General features: G+C 33.0%; 2 protein-coding genes across 3 annotated transcripts in view; one reads left to right on the forward strand and one right to left on the reverse strand.

Moving 5' to 3' along the window:
* Positions 1-21,211, forward strand: part of LOC138321769 (coiled-coil domain-containing protein 180-like) — a 59,670-nt gene that overhangs the window by 11,915 nt on the left and 26,544 nt on the right. The window contains 10 exon segments of the mRNA XM_069265715.1: positions 948-1,013; positions 14,356-14,606; positions 15,099-15,180; positions 15,767-15,860; positions 16,321-16,501; positions 17,195-17,219; positions 17,221-17,342; positions 17,685-17,861; positions 19,545-19,728; positions 20,645-20,662. Of these exon segments, the coding sequence (XP_069121816.1) occupies positions 948-1,013; positions 14,356-14,606; positions 15,099-15,180; positions 15,767-15,860; positions 16,321-16,501; positions 17,195-17,219; positions 17,221-17,342; positions 17,685-17,861; positions 19,545-19,728; positions 20,645-20,662 (1,200 nt within the window).
* Positions 5,813-12,956, reverse strand: LOC138321771 (arrestin domain-containing protein 4-like). 2 transcript variants are annotated; one of them, XM_069265718.1, is made up of 2 exons: positions 12,932-12,956; positions 5,813-8,924 (listed from the first exon to the last, which is right to left on the reverse strand). In XM_069265718.1, exon 2 carries the CDS (start codon positions 8,811-8,813, stop codon positions 7,632-7,634), a length of 1,182 nt encoding a protein of 393 aa, XP_069121819.1. In that variant the 5' UTR covers positions 8,814-8,924; positions 12,932-12,956; the 3' UTR covers positions 5,813-7,631. The 2 variants fall into 2 exon arrangements, with proteins under 2 accessions (XP_069121819.1, XP_069121818.1); XM_069265717.1 differs by lacking the exon at positions 12,932-12,956 and adding an exon at positions 11,650-11,888.

Here is a 21,211-nt window from a genome sequence, read left to right on the forward strand (position 1 = left end):
AACATTTTTCTTTTAAGTTTAACTATAAACGGTTAACAAATTTTATGGAATAAGGTGTTGGTCGAAAAAATTTGCATAATGTTTACAGTAGAGGAACATGTAACTTGATTGTTTTAATAGAATAAAAAGAGAATTAAAAAAGATGGAAGGGTGGGACCAGGACTTGGATTAAATATGATATAGTGTATACAGAGGGTTGCTTAGTATAGATTTGACTATATGTATATAATGAATTTCAGATTCTGGAATCTTTATCAATAGCGATTGGCAGTAAAGTAGAAAAACAGAATTTAGCCATATTCAATTTTTTTTTACATAGTAACATAATTTCAGCAGAAAAAAAATAAATATTGCTTATATGACATAGACGGTACATTTAGAACAATAAGTTGAATTTCATTCAAGTTGAAACATTTTCTTTCTGTTTTATATGTTTCAATTTTTTGTATTTTTTTTAAATTGAAATATTTGTTAGATATTTTCATATTTCATTCAGTTTTCTTTGATGATTATCTATTCATTAAGAAGATATGTTTGAATTTGTATTCGGGAACTGAAAGACTGAAATGTTTAGAAGATTTTTGGGTGAATCCATAAACACACATACCATGCATTATTACGGGTAATAGAAGTATTTAGTAATATATACCAATTTTCACATCACAATTAATGTGAGCAAGTTTCATGAATTATGCTTAGAAGAATTTTAAGCATCCTTTTTACATGAATTGTTTAAAATGCTGGAATTATTACTCCTAATTTATTAGAATAGACTCCTAATCAAAGCTATTATGGTTTACATGCTTTTTAGCTTGATCCCCCCCCCCCCCCCATTTTTGATCCCCCCCCCCCCCCCATTTATAGCTAGATGCCTTAAATGTTGTCAGAATTTTGATATTGTCTTGTGAATGTGATGAGCAGCAATATTCTTGGTTGTGCTTTAAAAGGAGGAACGGTCAAAAAAAGGCAAGAAAACTCCACGAAAATTCAGAGGAAAGGAGAAATCCCTGTTGGTAGGTCGAGACTTTGGTTTGAGAGTTTGATGAAGTCATTTACTTCACTATGCTTTATCGTTCACCGACAGATATCATAGCTTATATCTTTATTTAGACTTGTTGGTACCTTTTCTGCATGAATATGTGTTGGCATGAAACATGTCTGCTTGCTAAATGTCTTTGAAGGTCCATGCTTGCTTTTCTTTGCTTGCTTTTTATGTTGCTTCATTCTAAAACAGTTACATAACCTATATATAGTTATTACACTTTTATTTATTGCTGTAATTAATTTAGTATCTTTATCGTTTTATCTTTATTTGTGTGTGTCTTGATAGTTTAGTATTTGTATATTTGGTTTAACTGTGCATCTATTTCAGAGTGTGATATATTGACATGTATGAATGAAATTATTTTGACTGATGTGGCCATCGCTATGGTCATGTAGGTAGTCAAAACCTTTATATAAACAGGTGTTGGATGTAGGTCTGTGGTTTTTCTCCAGGAACTTAGTTTTCCTCCACCACCAAAACCTGACATATTCCAGCCTATTTGACCCTGTAGATTTTATGATGATATTGCTTAATAAAAGGAAAAAAACGTATACAGAGACATATAGGGGATAGACTTGAATGTCATGACAAATATCCATTTATAATAAGATATGAAATCTTAGAATAGGTATTACAATAATCAGGCCATCATTTCTGGTAGTAAAGCCTGCTGACTAAAAAAAAATAAAACTTGGATCTGTTCAGTCATCATGTTCTGAAATTAAATCAACATTTAGGACTTCAGGTGCTCTTTTAAGTTCGTTTTGAGAAATCTAGGCTAGGAGCTAAATTCATTTAATATATCTGACGGCTTTTTGTCCTTAGCTATGCATTATAATACTAAGAAAGAGGTCACACATCTCCAATATTACCCCAGCAAAAGTAATAGTTGTCATTTGACCGAACATGTAGAACATCATGTTTAACCTGGTATTTTTTATATTATTATTTAAAAAATACATTTCCTAGTAATCAAGACATGACCGTGTACATCATCTAAACCAACATAAACCTGTGTGTATCTGTTCCTTGTTTCATATCAATCAGTATGATAAATTGTTATGGACATTACTGTGTAAATATCCGTGAAGTCACTTTGTACCTGGTCGGTATATTGTTGTATATACCTACACAGCTGTATACTGTCATTACTGACATGATCAATCTGAGGGGGCAGTACGCACTGATATATCACATAAAAATTCCTTGTTCATGATTTTAGTTTAGAGCTACTGAACAGTTTAGAAATTGTATATAAATAATATATTTTCAGCAAATGGTTTAGTGGCATTATTCATTTATTTTCAAACAATCGAGAAAATGTATAGTTTAAACAGTATAAATATCTCTTTTATAAATTTTCACCTTCATGGCCATCTTCAGGTACAAAGTAAACAAAAGCCAAGCTAAGAGAAATCTATCTTGAACTTCTTGATTATTCATTTAAAACAAAGTATTTCAATAACGCAGTACTAGTTCTCAGGGTATCAGTTCTTAATCAAGAGTATAATTATATTACTTTGAATCAAAGAAGCTGCAATAGTTGAGTGGTTCATGTGCCCAAACATATTACAAAAACCTTCCAACTATGGGTGGCGAGTTTGAATGCCAGGTACTGGTTGCTGGTCGGTAGTTTTTCTCTGGATACTCCGGATTACCCCACCATCTTAACCTGACACCTCCTTTAGTGACCCTAACTGTTAATAAGACTTGAAACTAACCGTACCAAATGTTGATTTCAAAGTTAACTGCCAAGATTGTAATGATGATGCTCTGTGTTTCGTAATATATTCTCATTTCTGAATTTAAGTTGTTGATATGGACGTGGTATTTTACTGTCGTTATACAATCAGTGATGATTAAGCGCACGTTTCAGGTGACAACAGGATGTAACTTCACAGATATTTATACGATTATGAGGATTATGACAACATTTTGGCCGTTACATGATACAGGCTTTAAGATGGAGCACCATTTAATGTTCATAACATATGATTTATTAGGATGTCATGGGTTATCTATAGATTTGAAATTCTGTCATGGAAAATGTAGTCGGCCTAAGTTAATAATATGATAACACCTACACACACAAAATACAATGTATATAAATAAAAGATTAAACAACAAACAACTAAGGAGCAAAGATAAGCATGGTTAGCTTTAAGGTATGTTAACCAAATTTTTTAATGCATTATTCTGTGTAGGGAGCAGAATTGAGAACTAGGAAGCAAAGATAAGCATGGTTAGCTTTAAGGTATGTTAAATGAATTATTCAATACTTTATTCTGTGTAATGAGCAGTAAAACAAACGAACAGGAAGTAAACATAAGCATGGTTAGTTTTAACGTATGTTAACCAAATTATTTTTAAAAAAAATGTGTATTATTAGATGGCAGATGACATAGAATATAGTGTATACAGTAGTTGTGGAGGCTTAAAGTCAGTCAAACAATAAAATGAATGTAATGGATCAAATGATGTTGACGAATCTCCGGTAACTCACTCGGAACAGTGAGTATAAACCCACAGGGTTTCATTTCTGTTTTCAGTTTAAAAGAAAAGATTAAAAAGTCCCTGATTTAAGCAAAGATATTGGGTTTCTGATATCTTGTATGCATAAACATAATTTTGTATCTTTAGTTAACTTAATTAGTTCATTTGATACCTCATATACTTGTACTTCCTTCTTTTGAAATTTGTATTGAGATAAAGTTACTGAAAATTACATAATGCTTCTTTCATTTCTGTGTGACCTAAAAATGAAAAAAAGATCAAACACTTTCTGTTCTCATGCATAAAGATTTCAAAACGTCTTCAGTTCTCAGGGCCATGTCCCGGAATATATTTGTGAAACAAAATCAATTTTAATTTAAATTTACAGGCAGTCATAGTTTTAAAAAAAATGAACAAGATTGTAATCTCAATCTGTTGAACAGAGATATATAAATGTAGCTAATTAAATCAGTATTTGTACCTTCTGTGTATATAATACACTATATATACAATTGAAAAAAAATGTACATTGCATGTTTCAAGTGACGTACAGCCAGCAGTTATATACTGCAGGTAGCGTAGCCGATCCTACATTCATAACTATATTTCACAGTATTGAATTTAAATCCTGAATGTTGGCATACATGTACTTGTAAACTGCTATCTGTAAATAAAATGGATATTGATTCTTTACTTATCCTTCTTTAAGCCTTTATGCTCAAATTTGAGCCCACCCTTTATTCAAACAAATTATGAATCATTATAACATACTCTTGGTCTTTTTTCATGGGCTGGTAGTTAAAGTTCAAAACTAATGCTACTGCATTAATTTCCATTAGAAAAATGCGCCTTTTGGGTTTTAGTTAAATGAGGTTCAGGTAATTTTTATTTCGTATTGGTGACGTTACAGTCTAGGTGTAGTCTGGCATTTAAATTTAAGAGATTAGAGTTATTTCCCCTTACAATATACTGTAAGCGTATATTGTTTTTATTATTCTCTCTTGATTCTAGCTTTTAAATCATGTATGTGTAACTGCAATTTACTAACATATGATGTTGTTAGTTATCAAAATTGTACCATTTTTACAACATTTGAAAACGATCTTTTTGTCTGATGATTATTACATACCTGGTACCTGTCATTGAAGTCTGTAGATATGCCGTAGGCGTCTCTGACCAATTTGTACATTAATCTGTTGATGTCATAATAGTGCTGATATAAGAGTTTACCAAAATGGTGAGGAACCTTCAGCTCAGTGTCCTAGGCCAGTTTGGTTATAACCGAAACAAGTACATTAAATCAATCAATAAATCAATCAATAAATCAATCAATCAATCAATCAATCAATCAATCAATCAATCAATCAATCAATCAGTTAATCAGTGAGGAACGTTAACAAGTTATAACTGTATGACACCTTTACATATACAAAAAGTATACATATTTTACGGACGGTCAAGACTGGCAGTATAATCTAGGATTTCAAGTATAAAGTATATGTTTACATAATGATTTTAATTCTAGTGGTTATACATACTATACTGTATATAATATATTTCTTTTGTTCTGTCTGTACCTATGTGACCTAGTTTTGGAACCAATATAGTTTATGTACTCTACAAATAGTGTCACAGAATTTTACCTATCACATCTACCTGTCATGTTGAATGAACAACATTCATGTTCTCTGGGTTCTCAGGGTAGGTACTAAGATATAAGTGTTCATATTGACTGATCCAGACCGATCCAGACTTTTAATGTCAAGCGCGATTGTGGTCAAGTCTTTGATAATTAGACAGATTTAAATTTAAATACACAGGGACTTGTTGACACAGGAACTTAAACCCTCTGTCCTGCACTCATATTTCACATGATTTTCTAAAACCAAAAAATCTTGAACTTTTATCATTTGTGGCAGACATATTTGTTTAATAATAAGCAAATATTCGAGACAGTGGTACATTGGTTTAGACAGGTTTCAGAATAGACAGGTTTCAGAATAGCCAGGTTTTAATTTGTAGTACAAGATATTTCAATGTAGCAGTATGTCTCAGAGTACGTGAGACATCAATTTAGACAAGTTTCAGAGAAGCCAGGTTTGATTTGTAGTTTTGCTTGGTACTATACAATGTACAATTTGTGTTATCATGAATAAATCAGAAACACTCAGAAAAAAAGTTTAGAATAAACAGGATGTTTTCATGACTTATCTATACCAATGTTCTAAATGTGTTGTCTAAATACTGCAGGATATTTCACACAAATCAGGACAATGTGACTGAAAATATTTTAATTATACAATCATTAATTAACAAATAGTTACATTCATTTCATGTCTATGACAAAAATGCTGGGTTTTTTTTGAGATACTGAGTTTTTTTTTGAGATAAAAAAACCCTAGTGCCGTGATGACCCATGAACAATCCATTCATAAACTATAGTATACATACCGTATTCGACCCAATATGTGTCTCCGTCCCTATAAGCTTCTCTCCCCCTTTTGAGGCCTCAGGTTTACTTGCATTGTAACAATGAAAATTGAGGATTCCTCTGTTTTATTTTTATTGTAAATTGATTAATGGCTTACTTAGAGTAATAAATCTGTGAAATGTCAGACCAAATTTGGTATCCCTTCCTGAATACTTATTGGGTCCAATACGGTACATGTATTTTGACATTTGTAGATAGGACAACATAAACACAGAAATACACAAAGTATATTTATAGTAATGTACAGAATGTTTACATTTTATGGCAAGTACATAAACATCCTCACTAAATACCTACATACCATTATTAATAGTTTTTGATGAGCATAATATTGGTAATTGATATGATTTTATAAATATTATACCATTTAGATGTTTAAGGTGATGTCATGCATTATAAAAGTATTGATATTAAAAGATATGATTAATTTAAAGTGAACAGTCGGGCAAGGATGGCTTAAGTCAGTAAAAATGGTGTGAATGTATCCAGTATAATTTCTTATGAAATGGAAAAATAAAATCTCTCGTCAAAATCTGTCTGCGTACGCAGAAATTAATTTAAAGTATGGAAATTCTAAAACGTCCTCCCGGCTTACTATGTCCGTGCTTCCATTTCCACGCAGCCTCGCATTCAATGCTTTCAACTTTTCTTTACTTTAATGGTCAGAACTGGGAAACTAAGAAGAACTTGACCGTCGTATTAATATGTGAGAACTTCTGGAAGGCCAATGAACGCATTTAGACTGGTTTTCTTTGCCCGACTATTCACTTTAAGAAAATTCAAATGCGTTTTCAAAGTTCATTTTTGTGAATAATGAAAAAGCATCTGAAATACGGGTGTTTCGGGATTCCAAAAACGCATGAGTTAGTTATACATATGATTATTTACTGTTGATTAACTCAACCTTCTAATAATAATGACATCATAAAATTCAAATCAAAATATGATGTCACAATCACCGAATGGTTGCACTAATCAACGGTAAATTGTACTTTACCCACGTTGTTTAGTTATCTCGAAATTGATTGAATATGTTTGATTATGCAATAATTAAAAATAGATATAAATATCATATATTTTTAGATGACAGGATGTTTTAATGAATTGAATAATGAAGTAATAATCTAACTTACATTAAGTACAATGTACATGATTATTACATAGAACCATTCATAAATTATAAACTACCACACAAAAAAGTTGTCCATAGCTCTGCTAACTCTAGCAATAAATAGCGCTCTATAGGCATAGATCTACTGAAAATTATATTAATTTTTGAAGATCATCAGATTTTAAGCTGTTTAGTTTGGCACTAATTTATTAATTATTAGATAAACTAGTAATTCATAGCAAAATAAAAATTTAAACTGAAATATGCTTAGCACTTTTATTGGCAACACAAATCTTAACCTAATCATTTATAGTAATTTTTTTCCTCATAAAACTAATTCTTTAAAATAAAATTATTTCTTTGTATAATTTCATCACAGTTCCGACACAATTTTTTCAATTTTCACAAATATCAGTTGTGTATATGTAATTGCATCAAATACCCTTCATACATTCCTTTATACCATGTATAATTCCATATTCACTTCGCTATCAAAGTTTTGTATTTTCAATGACCTCAGGTAATTCGTCAAATGATGGCTGGAAGTTTTCAATGTTATTCTGTGAAATCTTTTTGTCCTGATCCTGATACAATGGGTTCATGACCTTTGAGTCCTCAGGACGAAGTTCTGGTACATTTTCATGATACCAGTCTCTGTCCTGGTCATAATCAGGGTCAGGATGGTCACCATCCGGACCCATTTGCAGTTCCTTGGAACTCAATGTCCACTGACGATTCATGATGTGGTTTTTATTACGCGATGTTTCATGACCTTCTTGCATGGATCCGACCATAAATGGGAACTCAATTTTCATTTCTTTTCCACCAGCAATTTCTATCCTAAACTGTAGGGTATATGACACCTCGATGATATCACAAAACTCTAGTTTGGTTTCAGGAATATATGGTGGGATTGATAGACGTACATTCTGCCAGCGGCGTCCATCGCCTCGTAAAAGTTCGTACTCATCCCGCCGTTTATTGACGATTTGGCGGAATGGTATAGCACGATTTTGGGCAAGGTAGAGAGTGTTCATAATGAGAGATGTCTGCATGGCAGTGATCCTGGCGGGAGATCTGTTAGCCACTTCAGCGTTTATAAATAGGTCTTCCCCCTGGGTGCCCCCTAATCGGTTTACTTTTGCCGTCAGTTTCACTTTTCCCCAGGTCAGCTTTCGCCAGATTCGTTTTTCTATCTTTGCTGAAGCACCGTGCCTGAAATGTTCAGAGAGTGGTAAACTGCGAAGAATTAGAAACGGTTCACTAATGATACTTGTATCTCCGGGGCGGTCTCCGGCAGCACAAGCCTTGAACACATAAGTCACACTGCCGAATTTACCGATAAATGATGATGGCAGGTTGTCAGGAAGTCTATACTCAAAGTCAAAACAATGAGTTCCTTTGTCTAACATAATCGGCTCAGGTTTTCGGCTTTCTTCCACAACATGAGTAGCATTTATATACTCTTCGCTAGCCTTGAATGACCCATTGACCTGATCTTCCCAGGCCACAACTCCTTCTCCGCGAATATTGATAGATATTCTCCGTATGGCGGTGCGACCAATAGTTTCCATCTTGATGGAACCCTTAACGATCTCGCCAGGTGTATATTGGTACTGTTCGTCGATGTCATGTTCCAGGGCGAGTCCAAAATCTATCACTGAGGAACCCATTGTGTTGTAAAATCTTTTGTTCCCGACAAAATTAATCCGATGTATCCTCAATTATGTCATTCTTGTTTTCTTCAGGTGTCCGAATATAATATTTAAGGAGTATGTCTCCAGCTGAAACATAAGAAAGAGATATTTTTATTAGAAATAATGATGACTTTTATACTTTTACTTTTAATTGACCCTCTTTAATAGATAATTTTTGTTCATTTATCAGTAAAGCAAAATTTTTAAACATAAAACTTGAGCATGTGTTTCAACAGCAAAGTTCACTGTGTACCGCTCTGTTTAGTTAGATCGACATACAGTTCAGTTAAATGTCACATCACCTACAGGATTTTGAGGCTAATTTCAACACAGACACGCAATTAATTCATTACATGTACACATTTATCAGATCTAATTACTTACGGAACTCCTTTTAACTGAGGTAAACAAAATCCACACAATGAAAGTGTATGGCCCAAACACAAATATAGCTCCGATGATTAAAGCCCACAGGTTTCTGAACCCCAAAGTCCTACACACCTTGACAACTATAGGGCAGAATAAATATGGGGCTTAATGTAAGATTACTTCATCATAGGTATAAAGAAAAATTTGCATTTTCGTTGTGAATCCCGTTAGGTGAGGCTAGACGGGACTTATATATGTAGGAGGGCTGAAGTAGGGTGTGTGTAGTCTGTGTTTGGCTATTGCCAATATAACGTGGATCTCCATCTATATGTTGAAGAGATTTGTTGTTAGCCTAGTGCATATAAAGCTTTCAATCAATGAAAAGTGCTGGATAATCTCAGCGTCAAAAATCGTGATTTAATAAGTATGCAGGTTTTCAGATAGATACAAATATAGCCTGCACTAGGCCGAGGTCAAAGATCTTGATAACGAGTAAAGAAAATTAAATTAAAAGTTTTTACGACTCTGAATTTGATATTTAAGTTGGGCATGCTTTGAAAGTCTGGTTTTAAGTTGGACAGAAACAAGTCCTTATCAATTGAGATTCCTTTTAAGGGTGGTTGAGGTTTGTCAAAGATAATTTTATACTGATTTTCCTATCAAATCTAAGATTCAAGTTGCTTATGCTTTGAGTGTCTGGTTTTATGTTGGACAGAAACATGTCCTTATCAATAGAGATTCCTTTTCAGGGTGGGCGAGGTTTTGACAAAGATAATGTTTATACAGATTTCCATATCAAGTCTTAAGATTCCTGCTCAAGGCATTATGAATAGGTAAAGATAATATTTATGTAGACGTTGACATTTTAAAACGCTATCAAAGATGTGTTACCTCTTGTGTCTGCAGAAAAGGTAATTTTAGTGCAAGGGTCAATAACTGTACTTTTTTTCTTTGAGAAAAATTAATTAATTCTGTAATTTCAGATTTTACAAATCTTATCTTTTCAAATATTTCCTCTCTGATAAGTTCATCCTAGTTCTAACGCTGCCATATATGTATGGGGCTCAGGTGACAGAGAGAGTTACCGACAGTACAAATTATAATGTAAAGGTTCGGGTGTAGGCTAAAAGCTCTTGTTTCTTGTAATATTGTCTCATTACAGAACATCTGTAGGCATCTATGTAACCTTTCACATGTAAAGGCGATATAAAATATCTTGGGTGTAGTTGTATTTTGCTCCGTAATTGACAAGATGAACATATTTCGTAATACATTACAGTGACGCTTTGTATAAAAGAGGACATGGGAGCCTTCAGTACCACCATACACCATTCAACAAAACCATCAAGGTTTGATTCCCAATAAAGATAATTTTAATAGATAATGTATGAGTTATTTGCACCTGTATGACCATATGCCTTTTCTTCATGTTTCCACTCACAGCAAGGCTCATTTAAAACGTTTTTATCAGGGGCAATAACTATTGATGGATGTTATGTTTTATATAACCGAATATTTTAAATTTTAACTAACTGAATTGATAAACTGACAAGGGAAGATCCAGAAAAAAATGTTGAACGATGTTGGAGGGAGGGAGGTGGGGGGGGGGGGAGGGTGTCATCTCACCTCTTAATCCCTTCAAAAAATTCAATTTTATCCTGAATTAATTTTGTAATTGATTATTTTTTATGATGTATACATGCATGTGTCATATCCTTGTAGTTAACAAGTTTATTTTTTTTTGTAAGAGATAATGTCTCAAGGTTTTAGCATCAGTTATCATCTGTATAATGTTAGTTATATGGATAGATAAGAAAACAGTTTGATGATACAGAGTACAGATAAATCTTATGTTTCTTTCGCAGACCAAGTCAAGTGTTAAATATAAGTATTCTCAGTGAATAGAGGATGGTTCAGGTAGGTGACTTAGTCATTTCACAATACACGATCCAGCATTTACGTCTCGTGTAGAAAAGGTGGTTTTTATAAGAAGGGCATTCGTCCATAACAACATTTTAACAATAGATAAATATAAAAAGGGCAAAGATAGTAAGTATGATAATATGTGCCTATCGTGTATATATACTTACAACCTTTTATATACCTATCGTGTTATATAGTTTGAATTCCATATACACAATGGTATGGGTATATTAAGAGACTGAGAATACTTATAAATAGTTTCTTACACAAAAGAGAACTATATCTTATCTATAAATCAGCTGTATATAGCCCCACCATTGTAGCTTCTAACTTATATATTCAAATTTTAATGTCATAAAACATTTCATTATGACGTCAGTGTCATGATTATTTGCTATAGACTACGTGATTATGACATTTTAGTTCCTCTCTATCATGCCGGTAGATAATCTAGATCATAACATGAAGTGTGTCTTGTATTTCTCGGGGTAACATGTACAGGTTACCATGAACGACTTACCTGTTTTACATAGGTAGGTGTGACTTTAGTCTTCAAATCATCTCACAAACATCTCCAAAAACAGATGTTTTTACTTAAACTGGTACAGGTATATTCCGTCAAGATATTTGTATATTTTGTTAGTAATGTCTACTAGGAAACGGTTAACAACTAAAATACACCTGTACACAGGTAGATGTTCCTACCTATACAAGACAGGTATGAGCTATAGTCTCGGTCACCTGAACTGAGCTGGCAGATCCAGCTCAGTGAGTTCTTAATTAGCATAACAATTCACCAGGTAAATCCATTGGTTGGTGCGACCTTTTAAAGGTCAATGATCTATTATTAGCAAAACCTGTTCTCAATTACATTGATTCTAAAAATATACTAAAGTAGTCTCTGTAAGCAGGGGGCTTTTCAGGTGGTTGTAAAGAATACTAAAGTCAAATGGGTATCATAAATTTATTCTTTTAAAAGTTTTCCCCTATTCAGAAAGAAAAAAAAGTGAAGCAATTCTTGATTTCAAAATAATCTCGTAAATATGAAAACAAAATTCTGTTCATTGAAAAATGAAAAATTGTTTTTCAATTCAAAGAAAAACGATAACAACAAGAGGATCAGCTTTATTTTTTTCTCTCTTAAAGTTGTACATATCATTTTAACATCATGAAATGGAAAAAAAAATAGAAAAAGAATGAATTGTATAAAAAATGTATTCATTCTAAAATCTAGCTAATTTTACAGTAGAAAAGATGTAAAAGAAAAAGTGGTTTTGAAGCTACGAGGCTAGTTTTTGTACCTCAAAATGGTCAAATACCTCTTCTGAAATCTTAGCTAATTTCAAATGATAAAAAAAAAAAATGAAAAATAAAAAAAATACTGGTAGTGATTTTGATTTTTTTGCCTTACACGGCCTTAGGTAGCTACATTAACTAGAAGTCTATATGCTTGGTTTTACACTACAAAATGGTCGCTTCTGTATAGCATTTATAAATCAAGTTGTACACAGAAAAAAAATGTAAGTATTTTTTTATGATATCCATCGATTAATTAAGCCATGGTGAGATTGTAAAGTGATAAGATCTGAGTGATAAATTATTCAGGAGAGATATATCCTTTTTCCTGAGGTCAGAAGGTTCCCTGTGTCTGGTAGAGATATATTATCCTTATTCCTTAAGGTCGGAAAGTTCCCTGTGTCTGGTGGATGTATAAAATACCTCCATCTCCCCACACAGTATTGATTATATCAATAGTTATAACAGGGTATTGGGGTTAACAATATTATAAAACTATTGAATACCTGTGTTACTATCCCCTCTGACGAGGCTGACCTCCACAACATGGGCGACCTCCACCCTGGCTAAATAATCGTCCCCGCTCTCAGGATGTTCAGCATTTCTTAATTACAGAAAGTGATTATGTATTGAAATTTGATAATTCGATCTGTCTGGGAATTAGCATATCATTATCAAATATTTTAAGATGGTTGGCTTAATATAAGCTATATTTATGCTTAAGTTGTGTCCATGTGGATGTATTGGATTTTTCCAATTTACTTTGATTGACGAAATTAATACGAGCTTTTAAATGTTTGAATCAAATTGTACAGTGATTTTTCAGGGTATTTTGGAAAAATGTTTTTGTAACAAATTGGGAATTTTTAATCGCAAAAAGAACAGTTACACATCAATGAACATGGTATTATAGGTGATTAAATATTGTAAAACAGTAAACTGTGTCAATTTATCAAAAGGTGACGACCATAACAATTGTTTTTGAGTGTTTTCTTTTTAGATTAAACGAAAGATTTCCGGGATTTATTTGGTTTTCAACAATTTGATTTGGGAATTTTTCATTGTAATTAGGAAAAAAATAGTGGGGTTTGGCATTGGGAATGGGGTCGATAAGAATGGGGTCGTTTATCGACCCCATGCAGTTATATAAGGAGAAAAGTCACTGTTGTATACCTTACTATCAGGCTTGATTTCTTCACTCTTTGCTAGGTAACATCTATATATATATATATACATCTTATGATAAACTCAATTCTAATACCATATAGCCAGCTAATTACAGAATTTTGTGGAATAAAAAAAAAAGGTTGAATTACATGTAAAAATAATATACGGTACCTTAAATCCAGATTGCGAAAACTTGAAACTGCTAAAGTTAATTTTCTTGTTTTTGGATCAAATCACAAAAAAATTTATCTGCAAAAATAACCGGCTTCTCCAGATGAGACGCTGAGTTAATGTTCATTTACAATTAATGATCTACTGAGGGTAGTTCAAAGTGGATGAAACTTGCCTGCTTTTCTATGTTGAAATTTGTTGTTTTCCTTGGGGTCTGGTTTGAAATTAAAAATTTTGATGCAATATTGAATGAAGTTACATGTTTGAGTTGTTGAATGTCTGTTTTTCATTCCTGCATTTCTTTTTCAGATTCAAATTAGATTTTTAGTCTGTTTTTTAGCGTAATGTGTAATTTTTATTTGATTTCCTAAAAGAATAATTAAAAAGTTTGTATGAAACAATGTTAACAGTCTTTCACCAACACCTTTCATTTTAGACATTTATAACATCGCTCACTTACACAAATACATCAAATAAAGTTAAGTGCATGCATCACATTTATTGAGGAAATCAGTCCAGGAGCAATAACTCTTTAAAAAAATTAATTGAGAATGTATTACCAACAATATTAACTGTAATACTTGTCGTTTAGGAGCGGGAGAGCACCTTACCTGCGGCCATCACAGAGACGCTATCCACAGACAAAGGGACATTGTTCTATGTCCTGACAGTTGCCGGAGAACATGGGGTACCCCCAGGGTCAGACGAGTCGTCTGATGAGGTTGTCTCCTCCCCTCAGGAGCCACTGTTCCTCACAGAAGCCCCTCAGACTTCTGAGTCCCAGCCAGAGTACATCAGGGCTATAGATATCTCCGACAAACTTCTTCTGGATGTCAAACGAAGGTATGGTTTCAGATGAGAGATGTGGGATGTAAAATTCCTTTTAGGAGGTTCATCTAAAAAAACAACAACAACAATTCTGAGTGCTATATACATTGCATTCAGATCTATCAGAGTTAATTCTTATTGTTTTACTCCATTTATATACTGGTACATAGATATTTGCAATGTTAACATTTTGGGATGTTCTGAATGCTGTATCTACCAGAGTTGCCTCCCTTTGTTTTACTCTGTCAGTAACTCTGGTAGATTAGAACACATTGCTATATACCTAAGTATATATAAGGATTTTAATGTGAAATTATTACAATTTCGGCCTTGAAATGTTGTCTAATATTCATAGACTGTTTAAATAAAATGAAAACAATAATTTGATTATAAACTTAATTGATGTCTAATTATGGTTGGTAAGTTTGATTTCGAACAGCTATATATTTGTGGTTTTTGGAGACATTTATTCTTGTGTAGCTACATTTAGTTTCTGATTTTTGACAGGATTAGAATCAACTTCCTGAACCAACTGGAGGAATGGACAGAACAGGCCATACAGCGCTCGGAAAGTGTAGTCGTTGCCAAGGTCAGTCCAGTTTCAAGGTCACTGAAGTAAAACCATGTATCTCAGTTATATGACTTTAAAGTTTCTGAAATGCATTATATATAAGTTACAGGTATCTAAAACAAACATTATGGCTCAGAACAAATTTTAAAATTCAGGTAAACTTGCTGAAAAACACTGATGTGTTGTATCTATAATATGCTTCAAATGAAAAAAATAAGCAGAAGTTTAGAGCCTTTCATGGGATGACCTGTGAGCAGGGGTCATGCACACAAAGTGCATTTTGACCTTTTAAGGTCAGGGGTCATACATCTTGTTGAGTGACAATTAAGTGCTAATGTAACTGTCCAGTGTTGGTGCATTCATTATACAAGAATCCCTCTCGTCCATCACATGGGATGCTTCGATTAGGGGGAGATTTTGTGTCTTATATATAAAAAAAAAATGTTTATGATCATAGTCATAATTTTCACTCAATATTTTATTTCAGTTATTTTTTTATCTTAAAAACTTTTTCTTTTTTGTTATATTGTCCCCCTTCCTTGCCGTCTGCTCAACATTCAAATTGTACATCACCATTTAACCTCAAAGTGTAACTATGTTGTAGTGTGAGGAGCTGAACAGTGAATTGGACTTGAGGCTCCATCTCCACAAACCTCGTGCCAGGAGGGCAGAACTGGACGTACACAATGTCCGAGCTGGTCAGTATCATTAGGGTAGCTAAAATGTTAAGTGGAAAAAATGAATGAAATTACCCATTCGAGGTAGGATGGCAACTCGCTTGTCTTTTAGAAAGATGATAGGGATTAAGTTATCTGATCTACGATGTCAATTTTATGGTTCTCAAAGCTTTTTTCCACCAGTATTCACTAGCTGTCTTAGCGAACACTACAGTATTGAAAACACCAGCTCAAAAATACTCTTTTTTTTTTATAATACAATTTTTTTTCTACCCATACCACCAGTAATTACCTGTACATAGGGTCACATGGCTATAAAGACAATCTTCTTTGTCCTTTGAGTGGACTTTATAGACAGGTATGACATAAGAAATATACTTAGTACACTTTTTACAAGACTAATTGATGTTGTAAAATTCATACGCTTGATGTACATGTATCTATATTGGAAATTGTATAAAGTGAAAACCTGTGTTTGTAGCGGAATTGGTGATGCACTCCGAACGTGTGCAGAGACACACCAAGGGGATTCAACAAGCCTTGAACGAACAGAGGCAGAAATTCACTAAAATGACAGCAGAACATAACAAATTAGCCGGGAAGTTTAGGGAAGACATTGAGTCATTGGAGACAGTCTTTGTCAACGCCACAAAATCATCTAGGTAAATTTAAATATCATAGCCATATTTGTTAAAGAATTATAACTATTACACTGCACAGTGTTTAAGATTTGCAAGGTTAATATATGTCACGGTTTATTATATTATATGGGGCATTATTGCGGAGGTTAAGTTTCACAGTTTAGTAATTCCTTTAATACTTTGAATTATTGTTCAAAGGTAAGTCAATAAATTTCTAAATGTTTCACCAGTGTTTAGAACTTATGGATATCAGTAGAAACGGAAATATTGTAAAAACAATCCACACACTATTACTGTACCCGGTAATATCGATCTTATATCAAATATTTTGTCTATATATATATATATATAAACTTTATTTATTTTTTATTTTACATCGATTGAGAAACAAGTTATACAACTTATATAGATCACTCTCGATGGCTCAGATGTAAGCGCGCGAGGGGTCTTAGTGTGGGAGAAAACCGGAGTGCCCAGAGAAAACCCATGTGATCGGGCAGGTGACCCCTGACCTTTTCACGTCCATGCCGGGGATCAAACCCCGGCCGGCTAGGTGAAAGACGAGCAGCTTAACCAGCTACACCACCTGATCACCCAATTTTTTGTCTATGTATAAACTTGCACAAGTTTGTGTTAGATTGGTTAAAACTACAAATTCTTTTTGTTTTTTTTCAGACTAATTTCAAAACTACAAATTCTTTTGTTTTTTTTCAGACTAATTTCACTACAGAACCAACTAAAGCGTGGAACTAGAGAAGTTTATGGGCATCATTCGTACCTCTCTCAGGGAATTCCGTACCAAACTCGACGAAACCTTACAGATGTTACGAGAGTCTAATGCTCGCTTCATCAAGTCATTCAAGTAAGTTTATTGTCACTTGATCCTCATTAACTGACACATTTTAATTGGAAATTTAATTATCTATATTGTGTGAAGTAAAAATTATCAAAGCTGTTTGAAAAATATGGTTTTAAATTTTAAGTACTTTGAAGCTTTCCATTTGGATTTAAGCATTTTGTTTAGACAGAATCTTGTTTTTGGCTGCCATCTTTCATATCACTACTTTAGTTTTTTTCCAACTGTATCATTAAGAATTTGTAGAATGTTTTGGTCTTGTTCGTATATGCCACATTGAAAAGACAAATTGATAAAATGCATAATAATAAATGCTTCAATGACGTTTTTTTTTTTTTGTCATTGTAGGGTTTTCTCAGATGGAGGTAACTTTTGTCCCGAGGAAATTAATGATTATCGTAAAAAGTTGGAGAAGATGTCGGACAAGATAGACTCGGCTGAAGGCTCTATCATGTCTGACCTAGAAGGAATGGAATCCAAACGACTGGAGCAGGCTACTAAAGTCGCTCTAGAGTTCGAGGACAGGTACGCCATTATTAATCATCGCCACAAACAAATCTATCTGTTTTAAATATTGGCTCAAAATCTTGTTCTATTATCAAGGTAGTAACAATTTGAATTTTGTGCTCTTTTACTGCTCAATTTACTAATATGCAAATCGTAGATTTAAGTTGAACTTCTGTCTGTTGTCACTCGGTAGCTGTGGTTTACTGGATACGATATTGATAGTACATCATGTTTAATTAACCTCATTGGTTTCTACATCTCTACATCTACCTAGTGATCACCCTACTTCCATCGTATTGCAGATCATGTTGATATATACTTCATTTTTCTTCTGAGTACTCCTATTCAATATGGAGTTATTTTTATACCTTAGCAAGTGATGTTAGTTCAGATCACGGTGTAAAACTTTAAACAATGTGAACAAATTAGTAAATGATTATCAGCAATATATTAAGAGATTTTAAGAAATTTTGAAATGCATGAATATGTTGAAGAGCTTCTCACTAGCGTGAGACATATCTAATGTTATGCCTGTTCTTTCTTTAGTCCCCCCATCCCTCCTGCCACGTCCCATCCTGATTCCATATGGAGACACGGGTATTTATGTCTTGAAATACCATGCATAAATTATGTCATCAACATCGGAGTCAAAGAAAATCAAAGAAACAAAAATTGATAATCTCAAATCTTTTTTTTTTTTTTTTTTTTGGGGGGGGGGGATGTTAAACCAATACTAGAATATCGGGTTGTCCGTCCGTCTGTCTCAATACTAATCAAAACAATTTTCCATACATTAATAGGGTTGATAATGCAACAATTATTATTATTATTATTAAACAGTATATTTACAAAAACGAGGTGCTTTCACACACAACTCATTACATGTTAATTTCTTAATTAAAACAATTATCAAGTTCAAAAATATATTGCTACTGGAAAAGGTGTATCAGTGAAGGAAAAGTTTGTTTAAGAATGGAGTATGTGGGGAAAAACTCATTGAATTTTCTTATTTTTTTTTTAATTATTTATTTATCTTTCTTGCTATCATGTTTATTCTACATATTATAATGTACTGTACAAAGTAAACCTTGACAAGGCCAAATAAAATCCCAAAAACCTTGGATAGCCTACCCTCCCCTCTTTTTGTTTTTTCTCTCTCTTCATTATCCCTTCTTTTCTTCTTATCTTTTTTTGTCCTTCTTTGCTTTCTTTCCCTTCCTATTAAAAGTGCTATACACATGTATTTATTTGATATATCTATCAATTTTTAGCCATTAGTTATGTAATATACCTCAAATCTTCATTGGTATTCTTCATAAAAAGAAAAATTATTGTGGAAATGAAATATATGTGTAAGGTACTAAGATAGATGAAAATGATGATTGAATGTTGAAGATCATAATGATATTAGAGTTAAATGGATGAAGCTATAAAGTGAGTGCTGGGCGAATGAATTCAAATGATAATTGTGGTTTGGAGATGTGATAATGACTTGAGGATGTATGAAATGTTAAGGATGAAGATACCATTTTGTATGTATGGTTGATAATTTAGAGGAGTATGAGGATGGTAACAGTGAGAATGATAGTAAGGAAATGAGTATGTAATGTGTATTGCATATGAAAAACTGAATAAAAAATAAGTTATTTGAAAAATGTTTTTTCAAAATCTATCATTACTTTAACTATTTCTTGTTTTCAGATTTAAAAGTCACATGATTGACCTGATCTTTATGGAGAGGATTGCGCGCTGGCTGACTAATACCCAGGTGAAGATCAAAGCGGAGGTCGCCAGTAGCAACTCTCAGGCTCAGCAACTTGCACAGCACCTCAACAATGTGGAGCGACGGATCGATGCATGTGCACGGCCTAATTTGGATAAGGAGGTAGGTGTCTCAGATTTCCTACTTAAAGCTGACTGGAAACATACTATATTTGGTAAAGTGATATTAATGTAAACACTGACTGTGACATATTTGAATACAAGAGATCGTTAGTGCTAATATTTGAAATTTTTTAAAGATGTCTTGTTATTCTGTAATATACTTGAAAAGTCTGAAGATTAGATAATTCAATTTAAAATCAATTTTGTTGGTGACTGTGACCTTTTGAAAATAAAAAATGTTAAACATGTCGGTGTTCTTAATATCATGTAACATACTAATACCAGTATGTCGACAGCACATGTCTTTTTCTGCAATGTGGTTTCAGTGTAGTGCATGATTGGAGTTTCTGTGACTGAAATTTTGTTTAAATCTTGGTCGATATAATTATGATGACTCAGCTGAATTTAGGTAATACCAGATATATTTTTCACAATTTAAAAAAAAAATCTGTTATTTTTCAATCATGACGCTATATTATATATTACAGTTATCATTCAAACACTTCACTTGGTGATATTGTTTTTCCTAAATAAATTAAACTAGGTTTTAAAAGTTTTTTTGAAAATTCAAATTCTTTTTAAATGCTCTTGAAATCCCCAATTTGAATAAGCATCCAGTTAGATTTGCTAGATTGAATAAAATGAAAGAAAAAGAAAACTAATAACAAAGAAAGATATCAAAATTACTAGTATCAATCAATGAAGATATTTGTTTTGCTGTGGCTCGTGTTGGTATTATATATATAACAAAGATTTTTACAATCGTGTATGTTTTTGTTGAAGTGAATTTTAGAGTTGCTAGACTTATTTTGGTTTACTATATCAGTGAACAGATGTGACACATACAGTTTTCAGTTAAAATCTGGTTCAAATTACATAGATTTTTACGTAAAACTTGATATGAATTCCCTTTACAGCTCGCCTTGAAAGAAGTGGTAATTTTTCAGATACGAACTGTTTCTGATTCTTTATATCAAAACTTTTAATTCTTGTCCAGTCAATGTGTAAAGAAAGCCAATCAAATGTAACATAACAAATTTAAAACAGCCTTTGATTGGCATAAATAATATATAAAATATCAAGCCATTGAAATGTTCTTTGGAGAAATAAAGACTGATCTCCATGGTTACAACTGATGTTATCATGGCAGTTATTAGTTGTTGGTTTGTTATGTTACTTTTGATTGGCTGTTTCTGACAAATCTTAATAGATGTTTGGCATGTCACTGCTTTCTGTTGACTTATAGCTATAACCCTGTGTCTCAGGACTTCTGTACTTCTATATATCTAATGGTGCTAATGTAAAGGGAGGCAACTTGTAAAGCCTCTATATGTATGGTCCAGGGACAATTTATATATCCGATGGTGCTAGTACAATGTAAAGGGAAATAACTTGTAAGGCATATATATTTTTGGTCTGGAGACAGTTATATATAATTGTGCTAGTGCAATGTAAAGGGAGATAATTTATAAGGTCTATATATG

This window comes from Argopecten irradians, chromosome 4, assembly GCF_041381155.1.
Source record: "Argopecten irradians isolate NY chromosome 4, Ai_NY, whole genome shotgun sequence".
Lineage (NCBI taxonomy): Eukaryota > Metazoa > Mollusca > Bivalvia > Pectinida > Pectinidae > Argopecten > Argopecten irradians.

Coding starts and splice junctions, on each gene's coding strand:
- LOC138321771 (XM_069265718.1), bottom strand. CDS start 8,813: ATGGGTTCCTCAGTGATAGATTTTGGACTCGCCCTGGAACATGACATC.